Consider the following 19,664-nt stretch of genomic DNA (forward strand, 5'->3'; position numbering starts at 1 on the left):
TACTTGTGTTAATTCACACATTTCCTGCTTGATTAATTTAACTTTAGCCCTGACTGTAAAAATAACTTTGCTTTATTTTTAGGCTTGAACACATTACAACGTGGTGTATGATTTCTTGTTGTTCAGAAATTGGCTTTACTCACTTGTATTATGAGACAGCTTTACCAGAGGGTGCTTACATTTTGTTTACATCTCTGATGCATTCATTCCATTTAACGTGCCTATTCTTTTATTCTCTAGATGTTCGACAGGGGTTAATTGGTGTGGGTTTAATAAACATGGAAGACCGTTCAGGACTCCTCTCGCTTGATAAAGGTAAGATTTGGATTAGGAATCAAACTCATTAGCCATTCATCTGGCTTCACCCTACCCCCTCATCTTCTTCTGGCATCTTCCCCCTTGCTTTTCAGTCCTGATGAAGGGTCTCAGCCTGAAGCATCAACTGTTCATCCCTGTTCATCCACTTCCATAGGTGCAGCCTGACTTGCTGAGTTCCTCCAGCATTTTCAATTATTTCAATGTATGGGGGGGTGTCTAGACTATATACATGTATATTCTGCGTCATTGTATTTTACTGATATTCTGTATGTGCTTACACAAAATACTGGTGGAACGCAGCAGGCCAGGCAGTATCTATAGGAAGGAGTACAGTCGACGTTTTGGGTCGAGACCCTTCGTTTTCCTATAGATGCTGCCTGGCCCGCTGCGTTCCACCAGCATTTTGTGTGTGTTGCTTGAATTTCCAGGACCTGCAGATTTCCTCATGTTTGCAATTCTATATGTGCTTGTTGCCTTGTATGTGTGAGAATTGGGCCTCAAGCTGTACTGTCACCTTGGGGAGATGGGGTAGTGACAGTGCGGCGTGGTGTCCAGCTGGATTCAGTGCTGCCCTCCAGTGTTCGCTCGACAGGAGACAGGCTCTAATGTGGTCAACTGTGGATTGATGGCACAACTTTTGCAACTCTTATTGTGTGATTGTGATACTATTCGTGCTTGGTATGTGTTTTGTGCTGTATGTGACCGTTGGTTCTCTGGTTTGCACTTTGACCCTGCAGTGATGTTCATGAGTATTCATATATAATTAAATGAAAAAACTTGAATTGAATTTTGTTTATGTTGCTCATTACTTGTTTTTGCCGTCCATATTCCCCTTGGCTGATGTGATTATCCATTTCAGATTACAACAATATCGGCAAATTCCTGAATCGAATCCTTGGTATGGAGGTTCACCAACAGAATGCTCTGTTCCAGTACTTCTCAGACACTTTAAATGCTGTCATTCAAAATGCTAAAAGGAATGGAAGATATGATATGGGAATTCTAGGTAAGTCCTTGATCTTATATTATTCTAATTGCTAGTGTAGTATTTCACACCTACTGACTTGCATCTGTTTTTGGACAGATCTGGGTTCTGGGGATGAGAAGGTGAAGAAACTCGAAGTTAAAAAGTTCCTTACTCCGGGATATTCAGTATCAGGACATGTCGAACTGTATACTGTAAGTGGTTGGCCATTTGGTGAAGTGGTTTGTATGTTGTATTGTTGGTTGTTTTCCCTGACCCGAGGTACAACTTGAAGGCTCTTGAAGCCTGTTTTGGTGCACGCTGCCAGAGGGAATTACCAGACAATCATTAGGAGGTGGGACCTTCCAGCTTTGGAACCAAAGACCATTTGTAACTCACTCCTGCTTATTCTAGAATCACCATTGAACATGAATTCATTCTGAGATCTACCAGTTCATAAAAGCTCTGCAATTTACTGATTTCTCCAAAGGGAGAGAGTTTCTGATTCCCAAGCAGGAATGAGTTGTAAATGGGGCACACGGTTATCAAAAGCATCTTTTAAGAGAATGGTGATGTTTCAAATATCTAAAAGAGCTTTGTAAAGCTTTGATTTACCACAGTTTTGCTCTATGGGATGTTTGAGCCCCTTAAGAAAAGTTATGCTGGCTTTGGAGAAGGTCCAGTGGAGGTTCACGAGAATGATCCCGGAATGAAAGGGTTAACATATGAGTGGTGTTTGATGGTTCTGGGCCTGTACTTGCTGAAGTTTAGAAGAATAGTGGGAGGTGGGGTATCTCATAAAAGCCTATTGAATTTTGAAAGGGCTAGATAGAGTGGACATGGGGAGGATATTTCCCATAGTGGGACCAGAGGGTGCAGCCTTAGAGGGACTTCTGTTTAGACAGCGTTGAGGAGGAATCTATGGAATTCATTGCCATGGACAGTTTTGTGGGCCACATCATTGGACATATTTGGGTTGATAGGTCCTTGATTAATCAGGGTGTCAAAGGTTATGAGGTCAAGAGAATGGGGCTGAGAGGGATAATAAATCAGCCAAAATGGAATGGCGGAGAAGATTCAATAGGCCAAGTGGCCTAATTCTGCTCCTATGTCTTATGGTCTAAAATATTTATCTTTTGTAGATAAGTGTTGAGCGAGGTATGTCCTGGGAAGAAGCTATGAAGATTTGGGCAGAACAAACAGGATCAGATGATGGGTTCTATCTATCGATGCAGGTATGTAATAGAAGTGCACACTGCAGTAATTTGTTCCAAGAAATATGTTGTTCATTAGATTCTGGTTCTACATTAGAAGAGTTAACCCTTAAACGAGACTGATTCAGTTGAACTAAATCATGTACTGCCCATCTCTCTTCCCCCCAAGCAGAGGTTCCCAACCTTTTTTATGCCATGGGCCCCTACCATTAACTGAGGGGTCCGTGGGCCCCAGATTGGGAACCCCTGCACTAAAGCAACTCCCTGTTTCCTCTGCCTGTCATGAAAGTATGTAAATTACCCCTTCTGAGCAGTGTCTTTACAAGGCAGGTGACCCCAGCCATTGTCAATACTCTTCAGAGATTATCTGCCTGACATCAGTGGTCCCATAACCAGGTTGTGATGTGCACCAGCTGCTCAAATGACCTGCTCCCATGGCTTTACATGACCCTGATCAGGAGAGTGTTGGGGGCTAAACAGGTGCTACATCTTGCCCAAGGGTGACTTGCAGGCTAGCAGAAGGAAGGAGTGTTTTACACCTTCCTTGGTAGAGATGTGCCCACAATCATCACCTGACCTTAAATAATAGTGCATTTCAGAGTCACTCTGCAGGTAAGCTCCATGCTTAGTTTGACCAGCACTGGCCACCATTGTTGGATCTCTGTTTATTTTCTGTTCCTTGGGGTTCTTCCAGGAGTCAGGAATGATGAGCATTTTTAATTCTAATGATTGTTTATTTTAGAGTACAAACAAACATACAAGTACTAAGCAAACTAAATAAAGAGCTAAGAAACGATGCTGAGGTAAATAAACAGCAAAGAACGTGAAGACAAAAAGCTGGCGCCTCTGAAAATTCCTTAGTTAAGATGAGGAAAACTCCTCAGGTTATTCAGTTGTACCATGTGGGAAATGTCCTCATACTTTGGAAAATGAGATAGGTGATGAAACATTAGTTTAGCTGCTATACAGTTTTCTGCCAGAAATTGGTGCTGAAAAGTACGTAAGTTTGTTAGGAAGTAAAAATAATTAACCTACAACTTTAGTCTTGTATTAATTCATCTTATAAAATCTATTTAAAAAAATAGTGGTTTCCAGCACCATCATTGGATGAGAAGCAACAACACATAGAAATCTCATTATTCATCTTTTGCCCAGTCAGATCTTTGATCCTCAGGTCCAAGAATGAGCGAAAGCTTGTTGCTTCACTTTCGTTTATTTCAAAGTTTAAACAAAGGAACAGATACGGAGCATATGAAACTGAGGGAGTTGCTGAGAAACAAAGAAAGCTAAGAAGGTGCCTTTGCAAAGGCTGGCACATTTGTATTTCAGGTAAAACAAATCCCTGAGATAAGGGACCAATTAAAAGTTGCACCACAACATAGCACTTAGCCAATTAAAAAATGCTAGCCACTTTCCCTCTTTTCCACCAGTAGGCGGAGACAAACACCACATAGTGAAAAACACGTCAGTTAAAAACACATTGTGTTAGTAAAAGTACAATTTTGGAACACAGTTTATTTTCTAATTTATAGTAATTTTTTGTTTTGTACTAATCTGCTAGTACAAACTGTACTACTGCCACAAAACAAGATTTCACAACATGTTAATGATAATAAACCTGAATCTGATTCTAGCTGGAGAAGAGCCAGTCATTCAAGAGCTGTTAAATTTCAAGTTGAAGCCACATTATACTGATTTGTGTGATGTCATTGAGATGTGTGATCTCAACAGTAGAATATTTTTTGCAGGTTGAATGAATTTTAAGAATTTAGCTTTTCATATTAGGAGTATTATATTATCAAAGTATTTTGTTTTATTTAGCGATACAGCACAAAACAGGGCCTTCCAGCCCTTTGAGCTATGTCACCCAGCAGCCCACTTATTAAACACTAGCCTAATCAGGGGCCAATGGTCTGTCTTTGGACTGTGAAAGGACCCAGAGAAAACCCACACATTTCACGAGGAGAGCGTACAGATAACATCGGAATTGAACTCCAAACTCTGTCCCCGAGCTGTCAGAGCATCACAATAACTGCTACGTTACCATGGTGCCAATATCAAGACCATAGATCTAAACAGAATTACCAATCAAAGTCCATTGGTCAAAGGGTGTGATCAGTCACTAATATGAGTGGTGAAGAACCGTATCTGTTCAAACTTGTGGTCATCAACAAGTCCCCACCATCATTGCCAGTGGCAGTAATAATAAAGACATAAAAGACATGGGTATTTACTGAAACCCATCACCCCTTCAGGGGCATAGGTCTCTGACAGTAGTTCACCAGAGTCCTCTGTCCTGCGTCAGTCTTTCATGTTGTCCCCAGGTGTAGCCCATCTTCTTGGTGTATACTTCCTCTCCCAGGGATGAGGTCTTTGGAGCTTCTGTTGGTGTCTCTGTATCACTTTTTTATGCAATGGAGTTGCTAGCCCCATGTCCAACCTCCCCCTTTCGCAGTTGGGCTTGGGGCCATCATTGGCAGAGTTTCTCTGGGTAGAGCCACAAAACATTTGAGTGAAGAATTTCCTACCCTTCTTGAGTAACTCCTTTTCTCAAACTGCGCCCCATGTTTCTACATACGCCCATTAAAAATTCCCTGTATCTACACCGTCAATCAGTATAATGTATGGTCAATATGATCACCTCTCATCTTTTTCTACTTCAATGAGTCAAAGCTGCTCACACTCTCTCATTGGCCACTCCATCCCAGGAATCAACCCTGTGAACGTTCACTGCTCCTGCTCCTGTCTCAGTATTTTCTTCCTTACGTACTGAGACAAAAGTACCAGTGGGCCTGAGGTCAGGTGAGAAGGGGTAATTTTAAAGGGGATGTGAGAGGCAAGTCTTTTACACAGAGAGTGGCGGGTGCCTGGAATATTGGGGTGGTCATAGAGGCAGAGACAGTTAAATCTCGCATGTGTGTTGTAGAGACTTTTAAGAGAAGTTTAGATGGCTGCATGAATGTGAGGAGGATGGAGGGATATGGATAGGAGAGGCTAGTTGGCCATTTGATAACTAATTGGTTCAGCAAAGCATTTTGGACTGAAGGCCCTGTTCCTGTGCTGTACTGTTCTGTGTCCACAATACTCAGTACATCGGATCTGATCTTGCCTGAACTTTATTATAAAGCTGAGAAATCTGACATGTATATGTGACTGTCAGGGGCTGTGTACCCTCTGGTAAGTGATCCATCTCCTGACATTTGCTCCATCACATTTTCTGTCAGGCACGGGTCTGTCATATAATGGATTGCCCTCCATTTAGCTGTGTAATTGTGATTCCAATCTGTACTTGAAAGCAAACCATGTCATACTCTGTGTCAGTGCTGTTCCAAATCTGTCTTACACAGTCAGTCTCTTCACTGCAGTTGCTGCAATCTGTGTGTTGCCCTGGGAACATAATGTACACTACAGTACGGACAGTGTGAAGCTCTGTTTCTGGTCAGTAATCACAACTTGTCATTAACCTGAAACAGTTTCTCTCTTTCCTTACGTACATCCATGTTCCATTTTAATTTCAGACGCCCTGTATCCACACCATGTTCCTTTTCCTTTACACAATGTCCGGCCACCACTTGCCCAAGATTTAGCAGCTCCTCTCATATCCTGGATTTCCAGTTCATAAAGGCAAAGGCGACAGGTGGGGGGAGAGTGTCAGCTGCAAGTTACCTCCCAAATATCACATCACACCGACTTGCAAATGTACCGTCATTCCTGCAGAGACACTGAAAAACTATTACCTCATAGACTGCAGAGTTTTAAAACTCCACCCCCTCAGCAATTAGAAATGAGGATGAAATATTGGCCCCATACCAAATATTGAAAGGCTGAGATAGGGTGGGCGTGGAGAGGATGTTTCCTATAATTGGGGGGGGGGGGGTCTTGGACTTAATGACTCAGCCTCAGAATACAATAAAGTTCCTTCAGAATAGAGATGAGGAATAATTTCTTTAGTGGAGTGGTGAATCTGTGGAATTCATTGCCGCGGGCAGCAGTGAAGGCCAAGTAACTGGGTTTATTTAAAGCAAAGGTTGATAGGGTTTTGATCAGTCAGGGCATCAAAGGTTACAGGGAGAAAACAGGAGAATGGGATCGAAAAGGATAATAATTCAGCCATGAAGGAATGGCAGAGTAGACTCAGTGGGCCAAATGGCCTAATTCTGCTCCTCTCGTCTTACTGTTAAGGAATAATAGGCTTTGTAGGATCAAAAATGACACAGCTGAACTTTGGGCAGGGTGACAGTTTCTGCTTTAGTTGGGACTGACTGCTGGGCAGATATTTCCAATTGCAGACTGTAGCACAGTTTCCCCTTGTGTAACGTTCTGTCCCCTTGGAGAGCTACACCCACAACACAAGGTCAGATCTTCACCGTGGAGCCCAACTTTAAATGCAAGGTTATAACATTCCACTGCAGAAGCTATTGAATTACTATTTAGAACATACAGTAGTTCAAAAGTCTTTGTGTGTGGGTGTCAATAAACTAATTATTTGGAATCAAATGACATTGCCTGGTGTCTCAGGGCTGGGTGTGTCTGCATCCTTGGTACCTCTTCTCTGCCACCTGTCCCGCGGCACTTTACCCTCGCCATGTACAGTACTAGGCAAAAGTCTTAGGCACCCTAGCTATATATGTGCCTTAGACTTTTACACAATATTGTAACTGCAGTGACCATTTCAGTGCAGGTTCACATGAATTGGAATGCCTGGGGTTAGAATAAAGAGAAATGGAGACCCATTTATGATGAATTTTCCATTACCAAATCCTTCATTTGTTGAAATGATGAAAAAGTTGTAGCTCAATTTAGAAACAATAAATTTCCTTCACATCCCCAACATGCTTCAGGGTCAGACAACATTACTGGCATTAAAAATGTTTATAAACACCCAGCACAAAACGGTGCAGCTCGTTGCTACTGTGAGTTTTGAGGGGATTTTGTGCTCTTTCACAGATCCGTGCATGACTGACATTCCTAGAGGATATAAAGTTCAAAATAAAATTTATTATCAGAGTACATACACGTCACACATACAACCCTGAGAATCTTTTTCTGCAGGCATACTCAACAAATTTATAGAACAGTAATTGTAAACAGGATCAATGAACAACAAACTTTGAAAAAGCAAATATAGATAAATAGTAATAAACAACAAGCATGAAATAACAAAATAAGGAGTCCTTAAAGTGAGACCATCAGATGTGGGAACACCAAAAGTAGAATGAGTGTAATTATCCCCTTTTTGTTCAAGAGCCTGATGGTTGAGAGGTTGTAACTGTTCTTGAACCTGGTTGTGTTGAGTCCTGAGTCCTTCCTGATGGCAGCAGTGAGAAAAGAGCATGGCCCGGGTGGTGAGGACCTTTGGATGCTGCTTTTCTACGGCAGCATTTCATGTAGATATGCTCAGATGTGCTGGGTCCACAATCTTGTGTAGGATTTTCCGCTCATAAGCATTGGTGTTCCCATACCACGCCATAATGCTGCCATTCAGCATGCTTTCCACCACACATCTATGGAAGCTTGCTAAGGTTTTTGATGACATGCCAAATCTCCACAGACTCCCGAGGAAGTAGAGGCACTGTCATGCTTTCTTCTCAATATTTATACAATGGGCCCAGGACAGGTCCTCTGAGGTGGTAACACCCAGAAATTTAAAGTTACCTCTGATGATTACTGGTTTATGAACCTCAGGTATCCCTCTCCTGGAGTCTATAACCAGTTCCTTGGTCTTGAGTGAGAGGTTGTTGTTATTACACTACTCAGCCAGATCTCAGTCTCCCTCTTTATGTTGATTCATCATCACCCGCTTTGATACAGCCCACAACAGTGGTGTTGTCGGCAAACTTTTATCATCCACGGCTATTTTAATAAAGTCTGTTAACACCCTGGTGTAGTCATTCAGGTCCTCAGATGAGTTCTTTAACACGGCCCAGTCCACTGACTCGAGGCAATCCTGTAACAGTCCCTCTGCCTCCCACAACCACCTCTTAGTTGGTCTTGATCTCTGGAGCCTGGCTGTTTAGGCTGTGTCTGTGTGCAGGTAGGAGTACAGCCAAATGGTCTGATTTGCCCAAATGTGGTCTCAGGAAGGAACAATGAGCATTCCTTATCGTAGTGTAGCAGTGGTCTAGTGTGTTGGGACCTCTGGCGCAACAGGTTATGTGCTGTGACAATTGGGCTGGGTTTTCTTCAATACCTGTTTATTTTGGAGAAGTGTGGGAATAGGACAAGGGAGAGAAGAATGAGATATGCTGGAATTGAAGCCTGGCATGGTGTTGATACTGCAGCCATTAACAAAAATAGAGTTTTGGATAGTTTTGGAACTGTTTATTCCTGGTGCAATCTGGGCAATTCACAAATTGTGTGAAAGTCCAGTCCTGTACATCAGACTAGTTAGTAAACTTTGCATCCAGAAAACTGAATGACCCCACTATTCATTCCTCTGTGTTCTTGAAGCTTGATTCTTCGAAGGATACAAACGTGAATTAGATTTACCCTGGTGCTTCAGTCACCACAGGCCAGATTTGAACACATCACCTCTGCGTCCAATCCTCCTGTGATGGAGTACAGTTTTACTGTAGAACGGTTACTCTGCCCTGTCCACCAACAGTGAATAGCAGTGTTTTGTTATAATGCAACTGTTGCTTGCTGTCCCATTCTACCCACAGCGGTTCATCCTGCAAAAATGATCTGATTTCATAAACATGGGGAAGTTTGCAGAAGCTGGAAATCCAGAGCAACACACACAAATCACTGGAGGAATTCAGTAGATCGAATAGCATCTATGGAAATTAATAAACGGCCAACATTTTGGGCCAAGGCTCTTCTTCACCACTGCTTTTGGAATGTTTGCCCTGTTTGGCATTTCTGGAAAGTGGTGCTTATAGAATTTTCTACAAGTTTTTATAAGTGATTGTGCTTGTGGGTATCTGTGTTTGTGCTCAGCGAAGATCACATATTGAATTTTCCCTCCATAATCCTGATATTTCTGGAAAAACAACAAGCAGGAGAAAATCTGCAGTCCTGCTGAAGGACCTTGGCCCGGAACGTCGACTGTTTATTCATTTGCGTAGATGCTGCCTGACCTGAGCCCCTCCAGCTTTCTGTGTGTTTTGCTTTAGTTGTGTATGCTTGCAGTGAAATGAAAGGGACCAATATTTTAAATAACAAATTTAATTATGCCTTTTTGTTCTAGATAAGAAATAACAAGAAGACAGCAATCCTTGTCAAGGAAATTAACAGTAAGAAAAGACTATTCATGATGTTCAGACCAAACACTGGCAAACAGCTCAAACTGGAGAACTACATTGACCTAAAAAAGAAATACAAAAAGGTGAAAGAACTTTTACCAACCAGACTTGGCAATGTGTAGATCTGCTCAGTGGTATTGAGGTTGCTTCTGAATGACGTCGTTTCCATGGGCAGCACAGCTGGAGCCTCATTGTTGCAGGGGCACTGGTTCATTCTGTCTGTTGGTCCCCCACCTGGCCACTGGTTAGTGTGGACGTGGAGGGCCGACCAGCCTGTTTGCCAAGGCTGTGCTTGGAGGTTCATTGGGAATTGCCCCTGGGGTGGGTGGCAGGAGAATGGGGGGGGAAGGGGGATAAATAATTGACCATGAAGGAGAGGTTTCTCTGGAATTGGGGAAAGGACTGCTGGGATGTTCTGAGAACAGCATAGTCTCCTAGAACAAAGCACAGGCCCTTCAGCACATGCTGTTGTCCCTACTGATGAGGCCTCCTGTGCTGTGAGAAACATGTAAAGGGGCTGGTGTTGATGAACTGTGTTCTTGCCTTAATTGATGTAGACTGTTTGTCAGTACCTCCATTACGATACTAACGGCCGATTGAAATGGTTTAAACTATAACCTCTTGTGACCCCATCACAGGTATCCTCTGGGGAAGCAGAGGCGCACTGGGTAGAACAACACAAATCCTCCGCAGACACGTGTACTCATGCATATTGGTTAGTACGGCCATTAAAACTGCTTCGATATTTGTACTGTTGCATGCTAGATGCTTCAAGTTGCCTTGATGTGTTTCGTCTCTCGTTGCATCCAGTGGTCCCACTTCAGCCTTCCTCCTGTTGCAGGTGTTAAAGGTATAAGTGCTTAATTTCTGTCTGTAATTCCTTGTTGAATTTCCCCTTTCAGATTTGCATTACAAGGCCAGAAGCCGAGTCTATATCAATACTCACAGTGACATTGTCAACTTGTGTTGCTTCTGATATGCTGAACCATACATCCTCACTCAGCTTCCAGCTCAACTATTCAAACCAAACATCAATAATGCTGGCATACTCCATTGTGCATTCTCCACTGAGTTCTGTCTGCTCCTCTCAACTTTCAAGAGAATTCTCTTTCTCCCCCCCCCCCACTACCCCCAGCTCTCTTCCCCCCCCCGCGCTCTCCCCACAGCTGATAGAGTCCTATCCACATAGACTACATCTGTAATTGCTGCCAAAAGTACGTCCATTACTGTCTTAAAAGGGGTGAATACTTAAGCAATCAATTATTTTGTGTTTTTGTAATTGATTTAGATCACTTTGTAGGGATCTGTTTTCACCCTCAAAAGAGTTTTTCTGTTGATCAGTGTCAAAAAAGCCAAATTAAAGTCACGGTGATTCAGTGTTGTAAAACAATAAAACATGAAAATGTCCAAGGGTGTGGTGAATTCCTTTTATAGGCTCTCTACAATGGATGATGTGGACTCTTGCAGATTGTTTTTAATCCATAATTAGGTTAATTTTCCTTCATAAATCATCTATAATCCCTCCATCAAATCCTTCATTATGTTAATATTACACTCTCATAAACACTGGATATCTGAAGGTATTTGTTTGCCACGTTGAAATCAAAGGCAGTGTTGGAGTGTCTGCTCTCAGTCTCAAATAGAAATGTGCTGATATTGTGTAAATCAGTTCCAAACAATATTTACTGAAAGTCTGGTTCACACTGAGGTAGTTCTGTGGAGTCTTCGGCACAAGGATAGCGAACATTATCTGGATGTTTTACTGTGTCAAGGTGATGCATAACATTTAGTGTATTGGTGGGTGTTTGTAGACAGTTGGGCACTTGAAGGTAAATGGTTAACGTGTTGCTGCAGTGGATGTGAGCAGCCTTGTCTGCCACCTGGTGGAGCAAAGCACAGACATCATGCACTCAACGATTGGCGTCTTCTCATGCGGTACTGTGTAGCTTGTAGAATCCCCTCTTCAAGAACAGGCTTCGTACAATGTTAGAGTAATGAGGGAAGCTTTTGCTGTATGAGATTCCCAGGATTCATCATTGTTCAAAACAAAGATCATGGCTGTTCCTGTACCGAGACCATTTCCATTTTCCCACTCAGTTCACGTATACTAGATCAGAGGTTCCTACTTTAATGGTGAGATTCTATGGCATAAAATAGTTTTGGAACCCCTGTAATAGATATCAAGGACTGTGGGTGCTCAGTGGCACAGTGTCCATGGCCCTCTGAGACCATAAAAATTTCAAAAGTTCAAAGTAAATTTTATTTTATCATCAAAATACATATATGTCACTATATACAACCCCAAGGTTCGTTTTCTTATGGGCATTCGCAGTAAATACGAAGAAACACAATAAAATCAAAGAAGGACCACATACAAGAGGACAGATGGACAACCAGCATGCAAAAGACCTCAAACTTTGTAAATACAAAAATAAATAATAATAAGCAAGCAATAAATATCAAGAACATGAGATGAAGAGTCCTTGAAAGTGAGTTCATAGGATGGGGTGAGACATTGGAACAGCATTAGGCCATTCAGCCCATCAAGACTACTATTCCATCGTGGCTGTTCCAGTTCCCTCTCAACCCCATTCTCTGCCTTCTCCTCGTAACCTTGACGTTCTGACTAATCAAGAACCTATCACATTAAAATTGTGTCCCAGTGTTGATCATTTCCGCCCTGGGGCAAGAGTTTAATTTCAGGGAAACATTTATTTCTCTTACCTTTAATTTTTATTAGGAGGCTTTTGGGTACAGGTTTTCAAGTTTCAGAAATGTTCTCTCCCCTATTTTCCTGCTTTAATTTAGTTACCCCCCCTCCCCCCATTTACAAGGGTTGCACTTTTCATCTGCTACTGGTGGCTGTGTAAGAAATGAGAATTATTGTCCAGCCTCTGTATGATGGGTTGGCAAATATCAATCCATCTGATTAATATTGTCATTAATTTATCAGCTTTGTAATCTCTGTTAGTGGGATAAGGGTTGCGATTGAATTCACACGGTGGAGGATGGTGTCCGTGAAGGACAGGATTGATGATACTGGTGCAGTGAGAGCCGTCAGGAGCTGAGCCAGAGGTGCCTTTGTTTCTGGCTTTTCAGCAGCAGAGCTGTTCATTGTTTTCCTGCTCTTTCTCCGCAGGCGTGGGAACTGCAAGAAGGTGAGCCTGGGAATGCTTTGTGAGATCGGGCTGCGCTGCCGTACCTACCACGTCCTCTGTGGCTCGGTTCTGAGTGTGTGGACTAAAGTGGAAGGTGTCCTCGCTTCAGTGAGTGGGACCAATGTGAAAATGCAGATTGTGCGATTGAAAACTGAAGACGGGCAAAGGATTGTAGGTGAGTTTGTGCAGTGGGGTTAGCCTTCTGCGAAAAGTGTTACTGTTATCATTTCTTCATCTAAACCAGGCGGTCCCAACCTGGGGTCCACGGACACCATGGTTAATGGTCCATGGCATAAAAATGGTTGGGAACCCCCAATTTAGAGATGCAGCGCAGTAACAGGCTCAACAAGCCCACAGCACCCAATTACACCCATGCTGCCAATTAACCTACTAACATGTACGTCTTTTGGAATGTGGGAGGAACGGGTTCACGGGGAGAGCATCCAGACAGCGACGGGAGTTGTACCCGAGTCACAGTCACTGGTGCTGTAATAGTGTTAAGCTAACCATCCATGGGTTCAATGTCCATTCAGAAATCAGATGACAGAGATAAGAAGGTGTTCCTGAATTGGTGAGTGTGTCTTCAGGCTCTTGTACCTCCTCCCTGATGGTAGCAATGAGAAGAGGGTGATGGGGATCCTTAATGATGGATGCCATCTTTTCGATATCATGGAGGTTAGTGTCTATGATGGAGCTGACTAAGTTTACAACACTCTGCAGCTTATTCTGAGCCCCCACCCCCCCCATACCAGAAGGTGATGCAGCCAGTTAGAATGCTCTCCACTGTATCTGTAGAAATTTGGTGACACACCAAATCTCCTCAAACTCCTAATGAAATATAGCCGTTGTGCCACCTTTCAATTTGGGCCTTTCTCGCAAAAGTGTCCAACAATAATCAGCAGCATTGATGGATTCCAGTTGCCCTGATACCGTTTCTGCATGACCACAATGTCCTGGTGAAACTTTTCACCGTGCTCGTCACTGACAGCGTCAAGATTGGCAGGGAAGAAGTCTAAATGGGAATGCAGAAAATGAATCTTTAGTAACATGTTGCACTTCATGATTTTGTGTGCTTGAAGCACGTTGTCAACAAGCTGCACAGAGTTTAATGCTCTGCAGTTGCCATGAAAATTTTCACCAATTTCATTGAATGCATTCCATGCGATTTTCTCTGGTCTCACTAGAAGTTCTTTGAATTGCCTGTTTGATTTGTAGACCAACAGAAATGCCTTCCTTAATCTTGGCATCAGTTATTTTGACTTGAATAATGAATTAAAATAACAAATATAGGCAGTCTTTTTTCATAGAAACATAGAAAATAGGTGCAGGAGTAGGCCATTCGGCCCTTCAAGCCTGCACTGCCATTCAGTATGATCATGGCTGTGTAATAGGGAAATTTCATGGTGATTTTCAAGATCATCAGCCCAAAATCCATAAGACATGCCCAAAAGCATTCAGGAAGCAAAATCTTTGTTGTCCAGTGTACCCTTCACCAGGTCTACACTAACGTTCGGAGAAGGTGCATCTGCTTCAGTGTTTTAACTTAAAAGTCAGTCACTGGGTGTTTGGGTGTGGAGCGCTTAGAACACGAAGCTCTGGTTTAGAACTGTTTAACACTGGTTTTGTCGCTTCTACAGGTTTGATCATTCCTCAGAACTGTGTCTCACCACTGATGAACATTCTGTCAACGTCAGACCAGTCGCAACAGCTGGCTCTGCAGCAGCAGCAGATGTGGCAACAGCTTCACCCCCAGAGCTTGAGTCACCTGAGTAACACATAGTCTCGGCCACCGGCACTGGGCCTGACCACACTCGCACTGTCACCGACAGTCCTGCACCACGTCACCGTCACTGTTTCCAGGAATTCAGGGTCGTGCTCCAAAGAGGTTCCTCGATTAGTGATGTATTGATGAACTCTGGAAATGCCTGTAATTAAATCAGAAATGGGTTCTGATTAATCAATGGGTGACCGTCAAAGGCCTACACATAGGGACATTTTCACTTGTTTTACTCTCTCCCCCTACCTCCCCCGCCCCGAATCTGTGTCAGCACCTTGACACCATTATCCACCTTCACTTCAGCGATGGAAGGGAGTTTGCAGATTTCCTGCACTCCCCAGAATTTCACCATCAGTCCTGTAGTGTCAGTGAGGACATCCTGCAGCTTGTTACAAGGGGGCGCTGGAGGCTGCGTGGCTTTGAATGTTTCCAGCTTAGTGGAATTGCAGTCCAGTAATTTGTGTGATCCTGGTCGGGTTTGTTGGCCCTGAAGTCTTAAAAGTGAACAAACTTTCAGGGTTCAATTAACATGTTATATCCTCGGAGCAGGATGTAAATACGAAGCAAAAAAAAATCCCAGCCTATTTAAAAAAGAAAGACGGAGTATAATTGAAGATTTCTGATGGGAGGTGGGTTCTAATTGCTTTATATAAAGTTTTTTTGAAGATGTTGATATGCTTCCTTTCTCCAATCTGTAATTTCTGGGTAACTAAAAATTGTATGTTCTGTATTTCAGTGTTTAATGGCACAATCTTAAATTATCTGCTGATTTTTTTATATATATATTAAAATTCTCCGAACCACTTCAGCTCCATATTTAATCACTCCCCGACTATTGGTTACTTGCTTGCTACCCAAATCTTTAGTTTAGAATACGTACTTCAACATTCTACAAGAGAAACTTAATGCATGAATCACAGTGCGACATTACAGATGACGGTCATCCCGTGCGTGGGAGCATGGTGGCTGTGGGAGCTTTACCCACTGCCAATCAGGAGAAGTACTTAAACTCACAGTTGAAGTAAAGGATGTCCATCTTGTCCTGCACTGATTCCCAGAACATTGGTTGCACATTCTAAATACTGGTGAATCCAACTGTTTAGTCGGGGGGGGGGGGTGTCAAATATATTAAGGGAGCCTTTGGAGACAACTGCACTGTGTGCGGTGACCTTGTGCTGTTCACAGTTCGAACGCTGTTAACTATTTAACAGAGTGTCTATATTACTTCAGTTAGCAAACCTGTACTGTACAAATGTGTATAGTCTCGGCTACAATACCAATTCTTTGTTTTGACTATAAATAGTTTCGTGAACCTTTATCAGAAGAGTGAAGGAAGTTTTGCCATGTCATACAGGCTCAAGTTGCACTACTGGTGATACTCAATTGTTTATAATTGTATATTTAAGTTTAGAATTGTCAACAATAAGTTACTGCGAGACACAGGACTCTTGCAGGAAGCTGTTAATAAATCATATTGTATTAATGGAAACTGGTGTATAATTTTTAAAAGCTGGGTGCATATCCATAGGAAGAACACAGGACAGCTGTGTAAGTGTGTGAGACTGACTGAACAAAAAACGTGACAAAGGGTGCTATCAGAAACTTCCTGCAAACTGGCGATGTGTCAGAACCCTGAGCTGTGTGGGGGAAACACCCTCATTTGTCAACTTGGGAGGGAATAATCGTTGAAACTTGGACATTGTCACCATTTTTCAGGTGTGATTGGTCGAGTTGAAGTTCATTCTCATTCAACTGTACACACGTATTCCACCAAACGAAGCAACATTCCTCCTGACCAAAGTGTACAACACAGTACACTTAACTCTCACACACAACATACAGTAATAATAATGAGGTGCATTTACGATACAAGTTAAAAGTGTATCGCACTACTGACACTCGATGCATGGTGGCAGGGAGTTCAGTCGTCTCACGGCCTGGGGGAGGAAGCTGTTTCCCGTCCTAATAGTTCTTGTTCTAACACCATGGTTTCCCCTGCCTGAGAGTAGGGCGTCAAAGAGATCGTGGGGTGGACGTTCGTGTTTAATTGTCATTCAACCATGCACATGTACACAGTTAAATGAAACAGCTTTCCTCTGGGGCCAAGGTGCAAAACACAGTGCATACACTCACTCACAGCACATATAGTTACAACAGCAGAAACAGTCAGAATATTAGCCCAAATCCCTGAAGTGTCATGGCCTGAACATTGGTGGAATGTGGGCTATTGTCCTGGAGCCATGTTTCTGCAAGATCAAGCCCACAGCAGTTCTTCATCTCGTGCTATGTAGGCCGTGGACAAAGGCAATCCAGCTTGTCTGCCAGGGAGTGAACAATGGAGAGTAGCACCAATGAGAAAGCAGGCCGGCAGGAGCCAGGCTGGATTCCAGTGTGTCCATCCCTGAGTGACTGTGTGTGTGTTGCCTCTGCAATTTAACTCTAGCCCTAGTTCCAGGGCCACTGGTTCTCATCATATTTAAGGGCTTCTCCACGAGTATGATTGCCTGCTTTTGCCTTTTACAGTATCACCTGTACAGCCCAGAACCAGGCCCTTCTGCCCAACTAGTTTGTGCCAAACCATTTAAACTGCCTACTCCCATCAACCTGTACCAGGGCCATAGCCCTCCATACCCCTGCTGTCCATGTACCTGTCCAAACTTCTCAAACATTGAATTTGAATTTGCATCCATCACTTGCACTGGCAGTTCATTCCACCCTCTGAGTGACGTTTGCCCTCATGCTCCCTTTTGCCTTTCTGCCTTTCACCCTTAACCCATGACCTCTAGTTGTAGTCCCACCCAAACTCACTGAAAAAACCTGCAGTTCACAGTTCTCTGGTTTAAATTGTTTGTGTTGGCTTCGACTGCTCTGTCTCTCTCTCTCCCCCAAAATAACCACTGAACTTAGTTTTAAAAAAAAGAAAAAGCTAAAGGTACATTCTACAACCAGCAGCAGTCTTGTTTCCTCCTGCCCTTCTGAAACATGTCCTCTGAAGGGACCACATCCTTGTTGTGGGGTTTGGAGGCTTGTGTGCCTTGATGACCCGGACAGCTCTGTTGGCCTGCCTTGTGCTTTGGCTCTTGATAAGGTCACTCATGCCAAACGAACCTGCCAAACTTCCAGGTTCAGGGGGTTCAGCTCAGGTCTAACAACCCTGACTGGTCAAAATAAACTTATCGAAACAGCAATGAAGAATCCTACATCTTTCAGGTCAAGATTTAACTAGATACCTGTATACCACCAGACAAGATGTCTCCCTGGACCAGGGTGTAAAGCACAGTAGTACATATAACACACAATAACTTGTGAAAGTAAGAACTAAATCTACAAATGAATTATGCATAAAGTGCATAAATTAAATACTGTAGGGTACAGAACAAATTATCTGGTGACATTTTGAATACAATGCAGCAGGGACTTGAGAAGCCTTGAGGGAAGAAACTGTTTCCCATTCTGACCGTTCTTGTTTTTTATGCATTGCAGTCTCTTGCCTGATGTTAGAAAGTTGAAGGGGATACTGGATGGATGGGTGGGATCCTTAGTAATACTAAGAGCTCTACGTATGCATTGCTCCTGATAAATGTTCCCAGTGGATGGTAGGATCCTCTCAGCTGTTCTCACAGTCCTTTGTAGGGACATAGGGTCTGATGCTCGGCTGCTCCCATACCAAAGGAAGATGTAAATTGTCAGGATGCTCTCAATGGTATGAGTGGCCAAGAACAAACAGATTAAGAAACTTCATTGCTGCCCTAAGCACCAGCAACAAAATGAGCAGCAAGTTAGTTTTCAATGATAAGCAGAAGTTGAGATGAACCTACACAAGAATAAAGACTTTAAGACTCCTTGCCAATAACATAAACTGTTTCTGTCAACTAATAAAGGACTCTGATTTGATAGATCAGAGTAAGGTTTATGTGGGGAGTTATGTGACTTGTGTTTTTATAAGAGACACAAAACTGCAGTTGCTGGAATTCTGGAACAATGCAAGAAGTCCTGAATGAGCTCAGTCGATCAGGCTGTGGAGAACGGACAGTCAGCACTTCCGGCCAGAAACGTTTCTTCATTTCCAGAAGGGGGAGATAGTCAATGTCATGAGGTTGAGTGAGAGCTGGCAGGTGATAGGTGGATGCTGGAAGGAGATAGTAGGAAGCTGGCAGGTGATAGGTGAAGCAACAAAGTGACTAAGAACATGGAATCTGATAGGATGAGATGGTGGACCATGGATAAAGGGGAAGGGACCCAGAGGGAGGAGTGTGTTTCTGGTGGGATCAGGAGGCGCAAAAACGAACAGAGGGAGAAGTTAGATAACATAATGCTCACAATATGACATGTTCTTCATTTAATTTTTTTGGCCGTGACCTGACAACGGACAGACAAGTCAGTTCGAGAAGGGGACGTGGAAATGAAATGGCTGACCACCAGGAGATTGTGGCAGACACAACGGACCCCAAATTACATCCACACTCACTGACAAAGAGAAGGATCACAGGATACGATGATCAACAGGGTTTTGCATGTGAAGGGACTGTTCTGGCTCCTGACGATGATGAGGGACGAGGGTCGGAGACACAGTGATGGAAGCAGAGTTACTAATGTCATGATGATTTTGTGAAACACCCAGACACTGAGACGGATGGACCAAGTGCTGGGAGATGGGGTTAACACGCACTGGCGTTCACCAGTCCCACGCACGGGAAAGGGCTTGTCTCCCATGCAGTGTGGCTCTGGGAGTGACAGATATCTGGAACGCACTCCCAGAGGAAGTGGTGGCGTTAGACACGATGTCTAAATTGCATTTAAACTCCTGAATGAGATGGTGCTAATGTGGGCAAATGGGGTTAGTATGGATGGGCAGAAAGGTCAGCGAAGATGACGGGCTGAAGGACCCAGTTCTCTGCTGTAAGACTGACTGCGGAGCACTTTCTGGCCAATTAGACCAACTATAATGTGGTCAGTCAGTGAGATCAGGTCTCATTCAGACTGACCCAC

The 19,664-nt window shown here is 43.2% G+C and overlaps 1 protein-coding gene across 1 annotated transcript in view; it reads left to right on the forward strand.

Annotated features, from left to right (window-relative positions):
- Positions 1–16,158, forward strand: part of sbno1 (strawberry notch homolog 1 (Drosophila)) — a 132,165-nt gene extending 116,007 nt beyond the window's left edge. The window contains exons 24-31 of the mRNA XM_059994549.1: positions 241–315; positions 1,178–1,324; positions 1,403–1,497; positions 2,425–2,517; positions 9,686–9,823; positions 10,379–10,455; positions 12,880–13,073; positions 14,536–16,158. Of these exons, the coding sequence (XP_059850532.1) occupies positions 241–315; positions 1,178–1,324; positions 1,403–1,497; positions 2,425–2,517; positions 9,686–9,823; positions 10,379–10,455; positions 12,880–13,073; positions 14,536–14,678 (962 nt within the window). The 3' untranslated portion in view covers positions 14,679–16,158. The remainder of the gene's footprint in view (positions 1–240; positions 316–1,177; positions 1,325–1,402; positions 1,498–2,424; positions 2,518–9,685; positions 9,824–10,378; positions 10,456–12,879; positions 13,074–14,535) is intronic.
- The last annotated feature ends 3,506 nt before the right edge of the window (positions 16,159–19,664 follow it).

This window comes from Hypanus sabinus, chromosome 18, assembly GCF_030144855.1.
Source record: "Hypanus sabinus isolate sHypSab1 chromosome 18, sHypSab1.hap1, whole genome shotgun sequence".
Classification (NCBI taxonomy): Eukaryota; Metazoa; Chordata; class Chondrichthyes; order Myliobatiformes; family Dasyatidae; genus Hypanus; species Hypanus sabinus.